This window comes from Strix uralensis, chromosome 5 (assembly GCF_047716275.1).
Source record: "Strix uralensis isolate ZFMK-TIS-50842 chromosome 5, bStrUra1, whole genome shotgun sequence".
Lineage (NCBI taxonomy): Eukaryota > Metazoa > Chordata > Aves > Strigiformes > Strigidae > Strix > Strix uralensis.
Genome location: NC_133976.1, coordinates 17,262,651 through 17,277,973, shown reverse-complemented (window position 1 = coordinate 17,277,973; position 15,323 = coordinate 17,262,651). Strand labels below are relative to the sequence as shown.

At 42.0% G+C, this 15,323-nt stretch overlaps 1 protein-coding gene across 1 annotated transcript; it reads right to left on the bottom strand.

The window, feature by feature from the left end:
- Positions 1–1,238: 1,238 nt before the first annotated feature.
- Positions 1,239–13,418, bottom strand: GTSE1 (G2 and S-phase expressed 1). The gene is made up of 12 exons (XM_074869326.1): positions 13,385–13,418; positions 12,358–12,432; positions 11,576–11,639; positions 10,880–11,495; positions 10,029–10,199; positions 7,915–8,056; positions 6,304–6,681; positions 6,044–6,113; positions 5,355–5,603; positions 3,966–4,146; positions 2,704–2,844; positions 1,239–1,704 (listed from the first exon to the last, which is right to left on the bottom strand). Exons 2-12 carry the CDS (start codon positions 12,425–12,427, stop codon positions 1,621–1,623), a joined length of 2,166 nt encoding a protein of 721 aa, XP_074725427.1. The 5' UTR covers positions 12,428–12,432; positions 13,385–13,418; the 3' UTR covers positions 1,239–1,620.
- Between the last annotated feature and the right edge of the window lie 1,905 nt (positions 13,419–15,323).

Sequence of the window (15,323 nt, the reverse complement as noted above, 5' to 3'; positions counted from 1 at the left end):
CCTCCGGCCGCCAGCCCCGCCTCGCCCCGCGGGGTTCCGGTGCCGATCAGGAGCGGGACGGGGTAGACCCTGTCAGCTAATGCTGCTGCACGAGTAGCGTGAGCACTTGGTTTACTCGCTTATAAAGGCTCGTACCAGGGAGCTCTCGGCCTTTCCCCTTCACCGCTTAACTCGGTGCCGCGCCGCCGGCCTGCCCCTCTCCCCGCAGGGCAGGGGCTGTGTAGGGGAGGCCATACATTGTTCAACCATGCAGAAACGGGGAAAAATCAGGAGTGTTCTGGCCCACAACCCTCCCCACTTCAGGCCAACCGGAACCCTCAAACAAGGACCCTCCAACTGCCCCTGAGCAACAGGGCTTGGCAAACTGAATTGATCAGAGGAAAACTCATAAGAAAACATTGCAGTCTCCACGGGATTGCTTCATGTTCATTATCACTTAATAAGCCCAAGGTGATTCTACCTGGGTCCAGCTGCCACAACAGAGCAGCACAGTCTCCCCTAGCTCCGTGCCCCAGGCAGACATCTGTGCTAATCCTGCTTCAAGAGTCTCTGGCTGTGTGAGTAACCGACTTGTACCTTGAGGTTGGAATGAGGCTTAGTTAAAGACAGATGGAGCTGTCAACTGTGTCTGAACCCCCGTGAAGAGTTAGGCTAGTCACTACAGGTGGTGAATCCCAGAAATACTCTGGTGGCCAGGTGCCTGCTTTTAGGAGCACACATTTGACTCCTGCTTGGTCATAAAGTTCTCATGCTCAAAACCAGGCATCAAAATGTTTGACAAACACCTCTGAACACTTCTTCCAACTTAATGGCTTAGTCTCCCCTTTCCACCACTTTTTGAATTAATACAAACAGTTGAAAAACCATTTCCATCTTTTGATAATCTTTCATAAGTATATTAAGCTAGTAGATGCAGAGAAGTCTGTAGTCTCCAAGACATTTATGGGCTACTACTGTGTGCATTTCATCTCCATTCAGCCCCCTGTATTTATAAACTCCCCCTGTATTATCTGAGTGTGGCAAAAAAAGCATTTTTCTATTCTTTGAGAGTGAGAAAGTTCAAGTCTAACCTTCAAATGTAAAGACTAAACGATCTGGAAGTAACAAGCTGTTGCTTTCTCCTTTGAATCACACAAATTCAGCTGTTGCTGTTAGCAGAGTCCACTAGCATTGAAGAGTAGAACGTTTATTTCCAAACTTGTTACACTTTTGTATGAAAGACCACACTGTATGGAGAACCAATCAATAGTGAAACACTAGAAGAGGTTGCATTTTGTACAACAGTTTGGTAAACAACCCATTTTAAATTAAATATTCATTGTAAATAGGGGACAAGGAATCAAAGGACAATTGATAGGAAATAGAGACAGGCTTCCAATACAGAGAATATCCCTTTTTGCCTTAGAGCAACACAGTTTAAATACACCCATTGCAGCACATCCATGAACAGAACCATTAATCAGAGTCAGTTTGACTATATCAAGACTGTTAGAATTCTATTGTCTTAATGCAGCTCATCAGATTATCTATAGCCATCTTCAAAAAAAAAAATGTATGAAGAGTAACACGTAAACACTTTAAAGATCACAGACACCAAGAATTCTTCATTTCAATTCAAGTTCAGAACTTGAGCAGAGGGGAATCCAGATTTTCTTTGTTTACATCAGGACTCAGAGTGATAAGAGGTGAACTCAAATCAATTAGCTGAAAGAAAAATAATAAAATTTAGCTATTGTAGTCAGTATTGTATAACTACTAGCAGCGATAATCTCTATTAACATAGTCTTCAAGTACTTTTTTTGTTTAGGATTCCTATTAATATCCAGAAGACCAATACAGGCACCACACTCAAGCTTTTAGGTTCAGGTTTTCAAACATCTAGCTCATTCTTAGCCAAGCACAAGCTTCTCACAAGGTGGTTATTGCCCATACTCACCTTAAAAGCCTAAAAGGCTTTTCTAAGTTTCACTACTACACACATTCAAATGACACTGTCATCCAGTCAGGGCAGAGCACTGCTGAACTCCTCTGAACTTGTCCCAGATATCAGACTTCTGTGATCCTCTTTTGAGATACTTTGAAGGACCTGATACTAAATTGATCCCAACCACATCTAATGCTGTCAAAGGCTATATCCTCATAGTTATCACCATTCATTTGACAATATCTAAAGGCATCTACCTTCAAGCCACCCATGTACAAAAAGCACTTGCCCAGAAATGCTTGTCAAATTTAGAGTAGATACCAACACATCTTTCAACTAAGGAGGGGATTAGGAGAGGAGTTAAACAGGAGAGACAGCCTTGCTTTTTTTGCTGAAAAGGAGCTGCTGCTGCCAAGAAGTGAAAATTTGTAAGAAAAGAACAAGAGTCAGCATGCCTACTCTACTGAAGACAAGAATTCACTTCCTGCTTCAGAACAGTTTAATTCTTTAACTGCTTTAAGCATTAAATTCTCCATCCTCCTTTTCCTATTTGCAGATTGCTCACTGAACTCTAGTTTAAAGTACAGTTTTATTTTAGACATTATGTTCTCTTTACTTAAGAGCACCCTAGTATGTAGTATTGTATTGAACATATCGAGCCAATATTAAATAATTCTTACAGTACTGTGGAACTGCTCTGCAGACAAGTATATGCAGCCAGTTGACATTTTTCTGCTAGCATATTTGCACCAGAAGACTTGAATATAAAAAAAACTTACCTTCACATGCCCTGAGAATGCAGGCTTTAGAACAGTAATCTTATTCACTTCAGGAGTATTGGAAAGGTCAATCAGAGGTCTACTTTCACATTCCAAAGTGTTTGGAAGAGATTTGTCTACTCCAATATCTACCAGTAAGGCCTTAAAAAAAAGATAATTCAGGTTTTTCCCTCTGTTCTCCATGCTTCCTTCATAAATAATTAGGCAGTCAATTTAGCTTATACAGTTGTAATAACCACAGGACAGACTTAATTTACAGGTTGGGTATTTTTCATGCAGGATTGTTTGCACACAGTGTAAAAACCTCAGCTCTTGCTCTGCCAAGGGCTACATCACAAATAGGGAAAATGCAGTGAGACAAAGCAAAAGAGCTCCTTGGGGCATAAAACAATCTTTCGCTTATAAGCAGATTTAAGTCAGATTTAAAACTGAAGAGTAATAACTCCCTTAATATTTAAATAACTTGACTACAATTATTGTGCAATGTTATTTAGACATATAAACTATTCTGTAGAGCTCTAAAATTTAGTTATGCTTTTGTCCAATTTAACTACTCTATACATGTGCTAAGCAATTCTGTAACATAGTGTGTCATCAAGCAAGCTAACAAGGAAAATACTGATGCAATAACATCAAGTAATTATTCTTCAGATTATTCTACAACTGAATATTTGTAAATCAATAGCCACTTTTACAGGTTAATATTTCAGAACTACCAGTTCAGTCCTCTCTCCTTAATGCCTGTGGAGCACCAGCTTTCAACATGAAGCCAGTAGATTCTTGGGAGAATGAAAAAGTGTTCACTGGACTAAGTACATGACACTTAACTAAGTTTATTGCTACATGGACTTTGGGGTTTAATCCTCACTCATTGTAGGCAGGTTTGTACTGCTGTTAAGTGATTAAGTTCAGCTACAGCAGTGCATTTTATTTTATTTTTTCAAGAGGGCTTTATGGCTGCAATAGGAACTGCCCTGTGACACTGCTTTTCTAATCAAATCCACAAGGATTTCACAGCACCTATCCAGAACTGGAAATTTAATATGAAATCTGCAAGGATTTGACCATTCAGCTTTGAGATGGGAGCGAGCTTAGTGGAAACACTGAACAGATGTCTACTGCTGAAAACAGGCACTAGAGGGTGCACACACTTAGTTAATCCATTTTAACTTTGTGTGTACATTATCCTTCATATTGAAATAATTTGTTTTCATGCAGTTTTACTTACTAGTTCTGTAGAAAAATGTATTGTCATTTCTTACCTCAGTTTGTTTCTCTTCAGCCAACTGATTTTGTACTTCAGCCTCTTTTAATTCATTTTCTACTACTTCTGCAGCAGTTTTTTCTGGCGAGAAGTTAAGTGCAAGAGGTAGCACAAGTGGAGGAGATATATCATCTTCTGAAGAAGATACCTGTGTCTTACTCTCTCTTGTCTGTTTAGAACTAGGGAAAAGAGCATTGGCAGTAATTGAGTTCTATAATCAGCATGAAATACTACAGACAGGCAAGCCAATGCCCTAATCTAATTTTCTCCTTTTTTACCATAAGTTTTAATGGCCAAAAGGCTTCCCATATTTATATCCAGAAGTATGCTAGTTACTTGCAAAATACAAGATATTTTATGCTGCAATAAATTTATAGCCTATCCATGCAAAAAAAGAGCTAACAACTTCATGATGATTATTTTAATCTTAAATTGAAATATATATGCAGCCTAAACTTCACACATGGGAATTTATTTTTTTTAGACTTCAAAGAAACAACTGGCAAACAAGTACTGATACTGCATATCACTGAGAAACCCATTTCAGCCCCTGATGAGGGGAAGTACTGACACCAGCTGAAAGGCCAGGGCATGTAATCTGAGTAGTATGATAAAGTCGTTGTAGAGCATCATTAAAGTCATTGTTTTCTTGAGAGAAAAGACTATTTTGGGCATTTAGCCTAAGTAAACATAACGTAGGAAGAGTTTTCTAGGTGTGATTCATTCCTGCTTTAATACTGTTCATCTCCACCAACCATGAAGCAAGCCTGCGTATATATATATGGCACTTGTGAGATGTTGAACTGATAATATGAAAAAGCCAACATTATGTTCAGAGAAAACAAACATAATTAACAACAGTGTAGGATTCATCCATTCTGCAAGCAATTATTTCAAATGAGACAGATAAACCTGCACAGAAAGTAAATGCCAGTCAACTAAATCCTTGGCTTTTTGACTGATGCTTTAACAAAGTGTAATTTTACAGAAGTGTTGGCAACAGTATAAAACAAAGTTAAGAGCAATACGTATTTTAGCCAGCTACTTCCATTCATCAGAAGGCAATAGCAAAATAACGCCAACGCCAAATATGTTTTCAGTCAGAGCATCAGATACAAGTCTTAAGTTGTCTGCTAGCTAAAGAAATACAAATATAATCTCTAATAGGAAGTTAATTCTTTAATGTTAGATATTGACTCATCTCAGTAAGGCTTATAGTATTTTACTAGTCATAAGACAGAAATCTTTATTAGGCCTATACAGCATCTGTGCTCAAACGCTTTATTCTAACATTTAGCAGAGGTCCCTGAAACCTGAAAGTCATAATTAAAATTCATTTAGAGGCAGTTTGTCTACAATACTCATTTCATGGAGGTTTCTTTCTTACCCAGCTGTAAAAGTCTTTTTGGTAGAAAAGCTGGAACGGTGGTGAGCAGATGCAGCATGTGAAGAAAATGCCATTCTTGGTGCAGTTTTAGGAGTCACTGCTGGAAATCCTGAGATACGACGAACAGGTGTAGGTAAACCAGACCGTTTCAGACTGGCAGGAGTCATGGAGACAGATGTCTCAAGAACACAAGAATTCTGAAAGAACTGATCTTCTGAGGCTTTCATAGGAGTGCTGACTGCCATGGCACTAAAAAGAGGAACATGCATTAGCCAAAAGCTTCTAGAAACAGTTTAATTCAAACTATTCTACAAACATTAGAAATCAGCTTCCCTTTGGTCAGCAAGGAAACAGTAATCATCATAAAGTTGATAATCACAGCATAGTATGGGCTTTACTTCATTAGAATTCTTTTATGAATGACCTGAGTCTATTTAGCACTGCAAAGAAAACTCCATTCTGGAGAGGTGGGGGGTGTGTTTGGTTTAGTTTTGGGTTTCAGGGTTTGTTTCGGTTTGTGCGTTTGTTTTTTTTTTAAATCAGTTCCAACAGGCATTAACACAACTAACCTGGAGGGGCCCAGAGGACTAGACAATGAAGTTAGAACTTTTAAAGATTATTGCAACATCCGACCATGTTGCATTCTAAGAAGTATGCCTTGGTACATTCAATTTTCAGTTAAGCCCTACCTTCCAAGTGTGCCACAAAATGTTAATCCAAGAGATGGTGTTGCTTTTGGTGCTGATTTGTTTGGTGTATCTAAAGAGAAAAGTTTTGTTATTTGCTATCCACATTCATATTTATTTTTAAAATAACTTATATCTTTCAGTTAAAATAATTCTTTTCAAGAAGTGGACAGAATTGTAATGGAACAAATAACCAGCATTCAAGGTAACATTTGCTTTTAATAGCCAATCTAGAAGACAGGTCATGCAAAGTATGTGCTTACCTCCAGTCTTCACTGGAACCTTACTTTGACTAGCAGGAACGGACAAAACTCTAGCTTTGGGCTTTGGACACAGGCTTCCTTCTGTTGCACTTCCATCTTTATTCTGCTGACAAAGCTTCTGCAGACTGGGAACAGAGCTCAGCCTCTGAATTCCACTGCCTACAGCCTCAGATGGTGTTGCAGAAGCTGAAGATTTAGCCAAGCTTACACCACTAGATGTTTTGGTAGTACTAGCTGATCTTGCTTGCTTTCTGGATTTCTCAGTATTGGCAGCCTGCAGAGATGACACTCTGGTAGGTCTGACAAGGGCCAGCCTGTTTGTACTAGATGAAAGTTTAGAGCCACTTGCACTAGCTTTTGAAGACGTGCTTGATTTTCCTGAAATAGAAAGTTGTTATACTTCTGAATCATCGCTTACTGCTAAGTTTTTGACTAAGCAGAATAATGATACATACAGGAAAGAAAAACAGCAATTTACACCATTTAAATTTATGTTCAAACAATCTAAGTTTGAGGAGAACATGTACAACTACTGAAAACTTACTCCTTGAATTCTCCTGCAATTTTGTTTGTTTAAGAAAGTCTCCTCACCAGATTCCTTAATTACTGCAATCAAGTCAAAGAATATTCTTCAAGGAATGCCAAAACAGTCTGCAGATTCAAATTACATTTTCAACATTTTCTCCCAGCACAGTTAGCTCTTAAGTAGGCATTCAAAAAGGTAATAGTTCAAGTTACACTGATTAACACCATAGGCTAAACTACCACACAAGTACTTTTCTTAGTTCTCTGTATGGTTCTTTTAGTTTGTAGGTTACTTTCATTAATAGGATAAATCTTGACTAGACACTTCTATCATATAAAATAATTTTTACTAAGCATTAACTTTTACTGATATATTATTATCCATCCAGAAACACAGTACAAAAGAAAAATTTGCAGTAACTTTATATCTTGATAAATCTACAAGAACTGTGGTGCTTACATCTGTCAGTAGTTTTAGGAGACTATTCTCCTGATCCTTCAAGGCTTAGTGAAAGGGTCAAATTGATGTCCTCATAGTATAAGCCTCTTGCTTGTATTCAGTTATCTCCCCAGAAGTTTTTTTTGTTTTGGCTCCCCCCCCCCCCCCAATCTGCTCGAGTAAAGCTCATCCTTTGATTAGGCTTACGGAAACTCAGAACTAGGCCTTCCACCTTCCTTCCATATTTTGGTTTTTTTAGTGTTGGGTTGTGGGTTTGGTTTTTTTTTTTTTTTTTAAATTCAAGTTAGACAAGCTTAAGGCATTTAGAAGCTCATGTACTTGTCTATAAGATCATGTACAAAAGGATTAGGTTTCCCAAGGCATTACTTTCTAGCTGTGTCAGACCCTTGCAAATAGGCATCAGGCTTACGTGAACTTAATTTTTACCAATGATAGAAGTGTAAGGTTTATCTTTAGTCCACAGATATTTATTGGGCTAGGCTACAAAATTTTATTCTCCATTGAAAATGTTTCTTAGTGCTTGTATGTACTGGACAGCATTAAAACATATCCAAATCCACAGTTCAAGGCATGCTGAACTACTCCAAAATTGATTTGTGCCACAAATCTGTAGTAAGAGTGATTACCATTTTTTCCTATGGGAGAAATGGGTAAACTTGAATTCAGACTTGAGTTCATGCTGGAAATCGATGACAAAGATGAAGTCTTTCTTGTGAGACCACTGGCAACACTGGGAAGTTTCAGATGTGTTATCTTCTTTAAGCCAGGCTGAATCAGAGAATATAGTTTATTCAAAAGCAAAAAACCTATATAACACATTATTTTGCCATGCTTTTTCTTGGTATTCTAGCTTATTTGTGAATTTTAGAGAAGCTCCTTCCTCAGATTACAGTTTAAAAAGTTAATTTTCTTAGAAAGAGTTCATTATATCTGTGTTATTATACAGAACTGGAACATCAGATCTAGGAGGTGGACTGTTATTTTTGTCCCTGCCACAAACTTGAGTATGGACTTAAAGGGATTAAAGAATAAAAGGAGTAACCCCAGGCACCAGTATATGCTGGGCACCAACCAGCTGGAAATCAGCTTTGCAGAAAAGGCCCTTAGGAGTACTGGTGGACAAGCTGAACATGAGCCAGCAACATGCCCTTGCAGCAAAGAATGCTAACAGTATCCTGGGCTGCATTAGGAGTGTTGGCAGCAGGAGGTCAAGGGAGATGATCCTTCCCCTCTGCTCACCACTGGGGAGGCCACACCTGAAGATCTGTGTCCAGTTCCAGGCTCCCCAATATCTGGAGCTACTGGAAAGAGTCCAGCAAAGGGCCACTAAGATGATGAAGGGACTGGAACATCTCCCATCTGAGGAAAGGTTTAGAGAGCTGGGACTGTTCAGCCTAGAGAAGGCTCCAGGTGGATGTCATCAATATATACAAATATCTGAAAAGACAGTGTCCAGCGGTTCCCAGTGACAGGACCTAAGGCAATGGGCAGACTGAAACACAGGAGGTTCTACCTCTGAACATCTGGAAAGACTTTTATACTGCAAGGGTCACTGAGCACTGGCAGAGAGTGCCCAGAGAGGTTGCCGAGTCTCCATTGTTGGAGATATTCAAAAGCCATCTGGCCATGGTCCTGGGCAACCAACTCTAGGTGGTCCTGCTTGAGCAGAGGGTTGGATCAGGTGACCTCAAGGGGTCCTTCCATCATCAACCATTCCATGAATCAGTGAAGTGGCATGCAGCATGGAAGCAGGTGTCTAAAGCTTCAGAACAACTCCTGACAGCTATAGGTATTCTACCTTCATACAAATTATCCAGGGCTGCATCCAGAGAAGTGTGGCCAGCAGGTCAGGGGAGGTGATTCTCCCCCTCTAGTCCACTCTTGTGAGACCCCACCTGCAGTGCTGTGTCCAGCTCTGGGCCCCCCAACATAAGAACAGGGACCTGCTCAAGCAGGTCCAGAGGAGGGACACAAAGATGATCAGGGGGCTGGAGTACCTCCCCTATGAGGACAGGCTGAGAGAGTTGGGGTTGTTCAGCCTGGAGAAGAGAAGGCTCCGGAGAGACCTTAGAGCGGCCTTCCAGTACTTAAAGGGGGCTACAGGAAAGCCAGAGAGGAACTTTTTACCACAGAGTGTAGTGATAAGACAAGAGGTAATGGTTTTGAACTGAAAGAGGGTAGATTTAGGTTAGATATAAGGAAGAAATTCTTCACTGTGAGGGTGGTGAGGCACTGGAACAGGTTGCCCAGAGATGTTGTGGCTTTCCCCTCCCTGGAAGTGTTCAAAGCCCGGTTGGACGGGGCTTTGAGCAACCTGCTCTAGTGGAAGGTGTCCCTGCCCATGGCAGGGGGGTTGGAACTAGGTGATCTTTAAGGTCCCTTCCAACCCAAACCATTCTATGATAAGTTACAGCAACTTTTTCATATGGTATGTATAGTTAACTACACACATCAAAAACTGTTTCTTGCAGAAAATTGCTGATCACTTACCTGCAAGCTAGTGCTTTAAAAACAACGGTAATGCTTGTTAATCCAACACATTTATAGTTGCTCTTAAGTATGTTCACTGTGTTATAGACTTAGTACACACATTCAAGAATAGCAATTACAGAACAGAAACTACTTTTCCTTAAAACTGTTATAAACAACAATATTGCTTTAAAATAGAAAGTAAACTATATTCAGTTTTTTCTTTTTATCAGAATATCACAAAAAATATTTTCATATTGTTTGCCATTACCTTACTTGGAGCAGGAAGGGCTTTTTTGTCTTGCACTGAGGAACTGCCACTTAACGAAGACTCGAAGACATCTGAAGTTGTACTAGATTTATCAGAAGTTAGATCTTCAGATGATCCCATGCTATTCAAGTCTCTTTTTGTAGAAATACTAGTATGTTTTCCTGGTTTGGGCTGCAAATTTCAATGCAACATTTTAAAAGCTACTAGCATTTCTAGGAACTACTATAAAGCTTTTTACACAAATTGATTTTGTTAAGAAACCAAGCCAACAATGAAGAAGCCTTTGAACCCAGTCAAGTCCTTAGTCTTCAGACTAATGTAGTTTAGCCTAGTGAGTGTATTTGCTAAGTACTAAAACATGCAATTGAGATCTGAGACAAGTTGTGGAGAGAACTAGAGCCAAAAGATTTTCCTGTTCTACTAAAATAATTGTGGGTTTTTTCCCCCTCCTCACCTCCATTGACAAGGGTTAACTGTAAACAAAGCCATTCCATTTTTGCACATTAAGTCACCAAGAACAGTGCAGTAATTTTACCAGCAAAAAACCAGTGTTTAAACAGAAGCCAGGAATGATGGTATTCACAAAACCAGAATACAATGGAAAAGAAGTTTGCCTGCAGATGCTCTACATTGTCATAATAGATGAACTAGTTGGCTACTATACCATAGTATCTGCCCTGACTTTTCTTTTTTGTTTATAATGTTTCCTGCCTAAGGATCTTTGAGTTAGAGAAACATCATAAGATTAAAGTTCACTTTAAAAAGTAAAAGCTTGTAGACAGTTTAAACATTCCTAAAACACACAAAGGCCATGTTTAAAGAAAACATTGTTGCCCAGAAGCTGTCTTTACCTTTTCAATAGTCAAATTGCTTTTTCCAAGAGCAGTTGAAGGTTTTGCCATTGGCAGTTTGCCAGTTGCCTTCATATTTTTTTCCTTAGTTTTCTGTTCTTGTGTCAGAGGTGAACTGGCAATTTTTGTAGGAGATATATGAGTTTTAACAGGGCTTCTGTTTGGAGGAGTATGAAGAGCATGTGTTTTGTCATTTGACAAAAGTTTATCCGATTCCTTCTGAAAACAAGGTGGCAGCTGATATGCTGGGCTATCCTGCACACAGTATGTCTCCCTTTTAACAGCCCTGGGACTTTTCTCTTTATTTTGGTTTCTCAGTATTTTCAATTTTGACTTTGAGTCCTCCACAAATTTTTCTATAATCTTGTTTTCCTTTTCTTCTGATTGGCTTATTTTAGTCTGTTCATTCTTGCTTCCAGTCTCTATCTGTAGTGCTAACAAATGAGCTTCTTTGAAAATTTCCACAAATTTCTCTCCTGTAAGTGGGCTCCACATGAGTTTATCATCAGAAGCAGGCACACTCTTTTTTTCAGCATCTTTCCTTGCTTCAATATTGACAGCGATACATTTTTCTTTGTGTCCCAAAGGTCCAATAAAAACTTCATCTTCATTTCCACTACAAAGAAAAATAAGTCAGCCCAGCACCTTATGTGTATCCATTTTAAAAGTATATTTACCTGTAGACACTTCACTTACCTTGCTGGAGAGAGTGAAAGGTCAAAATCAAACTTTTCATCAGTCAGAAGAGGAAAGTCTGAAACTGTAACAAAAAAGATTTTGTGACAGTGGGGATTTGCAATAAAAATGATTGCATTATGTTTTGATGATTTGGTGAAGCTGATGTCAGATGGCAAAGAAAGTTTTAGCTACCAAGTTTAAATAATTAAAATCACATATTCTAGGTCAAGGAAATTGAAGGTACAGCTGTGAATATGATCATAGTTGTGATGAATGCCCAAATATCATGAAAGATCTCAACGCTAATTTCTAAACATCCATAATAGTAACATGGGATCTGGCCATGGGAAAGGGTATCAGCAGCCTCTAATCAAGAAAAGTGAAAATATATTATCTAGAGCTACAGGACAATGCAGCTGTCTTATCTTTTCCAACTGTCCATTCTTTTCCAGTTCAGACCAGCACAGGACACTAACAGTGAGCCAGAGTTTTCTTGTTAGCTAATATATAAACTAAATATTAACTGAATCTGCAACAGACAAAGAAAAAGGAAGAACTCAGATTAGATCTATAGAAGAGAGATGGATGACACGTCACTACTACACATGCTGTAGTACCAGTGCTCCACAAGCTCCCAAGGAGGCTTGTAGTTCTGAGACTGGGAACAACAGCCCATCCAATGAAATGAGTACACAGAAGAAGATACAAAGCAGATACAGGAGGTCTACTGATCTAAACTGTCATAACTTTTAATAAGGAATACACCAGGTAGAGAATACCCCAACATGTTCTCCACCTACCATTGCGCACGCAACTTTCTTCAGTCACCTGACTTGAGCCGTGTGCTGCCATTTCTTTTCCTTCCTCCATAGTGTCTGGAAAATACAAAATTAGGTATGCAGTAGATTTAAAAGAACAACAATAAGGTCACAGAATTGTATGATACTGCCAAATTAGGAAGGAGGTAAATACTCCCTTTAAAGACTCATATGTTATGGTTAGAGACAGCCACACAAACACAGTTTGTGGGATGTCACACATCTTACCATGCTCTCTTGAAGCATGCTGTTGAATTATCCGAGACTATCTATATGTAAAGTGTTGCAACCTCTGTAAAAAGCCTTCAAAGACAGCAGTGATGCCTAGGATTTCTGAATGCCCTTAATGCAAACTCAGTGTTCAGCAACTGAACTCCTTGTATGAATACAGCTGCAATGGGCAACACAGCTATACAGTTACAGCAGAGCACTGCCACCCAAGCTAAAATAACTTTTCACAGCACTAACTCGAGACTGGCATAACCGAGACTCAGCACATCTCTGCTCTGCAGAAGAAACGCGTGCTGTGCTTAAGACAGCGCCTTTCACTTGTGGCCAGAAACCCATCAGAAACGATCTTCTGTGAGCAAAGGTAGACTCGTCCCTACCTTAAGACAACCCGCTCAGGCTTTACCGAGAGGTTAGCCAGGAGACCCTCAGGGAGAGTACCTCATGCGGCGCGGCCAGGCCGACGGGACTACCGCCGAGCACGGACCTACCAGCACTGGTCCCTCACGGGGCAGCTCAGCAGAGCCCGCCGGATCCCAGGGGACCCCCCGCACACACCCCAGGGAGAACAACTGCCCGGCGTGCGCGGAGCCGCTCACAAGCCACACAGAGCCCCGCGAGGGACGAGGAGCCGCCCGCCGACCTCCCACATCAGACGAGCTCGCGTAGGGCCCCCCCCCGCCCACCTGCAACGACCCCTCCACAGCCGGGTCGCGGGCCCCCGGCCACCGCAGCGCCCGGGAAGCGGCTGGGGCGGCCGAGCCGGGGGCGCTGCGCTCACCTCCGCTGGGCCGCCGAGCACGACGCGGCGCAGCGCTGCCGCCGGAGGTTTGAAATGGCGCTCACGCACGTGACGCGCCCCGCGCGCCCTCACTGGCAGGTTCGAACGATACCCGACAACCGCCCCCACCCCCGCGCGCCCGTTGCTGTCCGCGGCGCTGGGCCGCAGCCGCCTGCCGTGGTCGGTGTTTAACGGGGTAGATACGTGTAACTGCTGCCGGTCCGGTAGAACTAGAGACGGGCCTCTGGAGCGTCACAGCACCCAGGGCCATCAGAGGCTGCCCGGAAAGCTGCGGCAGGCGGCCGTGGGGTGGCTGGGTGGCGGCTGGCTCCCTCCGGCTGCGCTCGGCCTCGCAGGCCAGGCCGCTCCTTGGGCGCTTTCCACTCCTCAAGTGCAGGTTCCAGCCTTGCTGTTTCATCCCCACTGCTTGTTGCTGCAGAGCCCGGTTTGCCTGGCAGAGCTCGGCAGCCATGGTGGTGGCAGCAATGGAAGGGAAAACCTCGTGCTCCTGCCATGTAGGGAGACGGGTGTCTGCTGACCTGTGCCCTGACCTGCAGGAGCCCAGGAGTTGTCTGGGCACTCCTAAAGGACTTGGCTTCAGAGCCCTGCCGGGGCGCAGAGCCTCAGGGTGACAGCTGGCACAGCTGCCGTGCTGGTTGTGGTGAGGCATACAACAACCCCCAGCAGCGCTACAGGCTTGGGGAGGAGTGGCTGGAGGGCTGCCAGTCAGAGAGGGACCTGGGGGTGTTGATTGACAGCCGGCTGAACATGAGCCAGCACTGTGCCCAGGTGGCCAAGAAGGCCAATGGTATCCTGGCTTGTATCAGAAATAGCGCGGCCAGCAGGGACAGGGAAGGGATCTTACCCCTGTACTCAGCACTGGTGAGGCCGCACCTCGATGACTGTGTTCAGTTTTGGGCCCCTCACTACAAAAAGGACTTTGAATTACTCGAGCGTGTCCAGAGAAGGGCAACGAAGCTGGTGAAGGGTCTGGAGCACATGTCGTACGAGGAGCGGCTGAGGGAACTGGGGTTGTTTAGTCTGGAGAAGAGGAGGCTGAGGGGAGACCTCATTGCCCTCTACAACTACCTGAAAGGAGGTTGCAGAGAGCTGGGGATGAGTCTCTTTAATCAAGTAACAAGCAATAGGACAAGAGGCAATGGGCTCAAGTTGCACCAGGGAAGGTTTAGACTGGATATTAGGAAGCATTTCTTTACAGAACGGGTTGTTGGGTGTTGGAATGGGCTGCCCAGGGCAGCGGTGGAGTCCCCATCCCTGGAGGTGTTTAAGAGGTGGGTTGACATAGCGCTGAGGGATATGGTGTAGTTGGGAACTGTCAGTGTTATGTTAATGGTTGGACTGGATGATCTTCAAGGTCTTTTCCAACCTAGATGATTCTGTGATTCTGTGAGGGTGAAGATGAACTCCTTTTGTTTCCTCCACACCTTTGCTGCATATGACTGTATAGTCATTTAACTGCACCAAAAGGGATACGTACCTGTTACTAAGCTGACGTAAGGAATATCAAGATTCCCAGATGTGCGTCACAGCTACTGCCAATTAATATGGGCTGACTGATAGAATAGTTTTAAAAGTAGACCCATGTCAGTAAGAAACACCAGGAAAACACCACTTTTCCACATTTTATCTGAAGTTTAATGATGCACAGTGCTTAGGGTTTTCTCCTAATATATGCATGGCCTCAGAAATTGCAGTTAAGTGATGTATTCTGTTCTGAGTATTATGGGATGACTAACTAAATCACTGGACTGGAATCTAGCAGCTGAATAAAAATGGTTGATCATGATCTGCAGATTTTCATAAGATAAAATATTTTATAACCCTTTCTCTACTTGGCTGCTTACATTTTGGTATCTTTCATGGAGCCTTGCAAGCGGTATACATGCAACATGAGTATATAGCAAGTATCCTATGTATT

Coding starts and splice junctions, on each gene's coding strand:
- GTSE1 (XM_074869326.1), bottom strand. CDS start 12,427: ATGGAGGAAGGAAAAGAAATGGCAGCACACGGCTCAAGTCAGGTGACT. Junction 4,147..5,354: donor AAAAAGACTTTTACAGCTGG/GTAAGAAAGAAA, acceptor TCTTTTCCCTAG/TTCTAAACAGACAAGAGAGA. Junction 1,705..2,703: donor CATTCTCAGGGCATGTGAAG/GTAAGTTTTTTT, acceptor TTTTTCTTTCAG/CTAATTGATTTGAGTTCACC.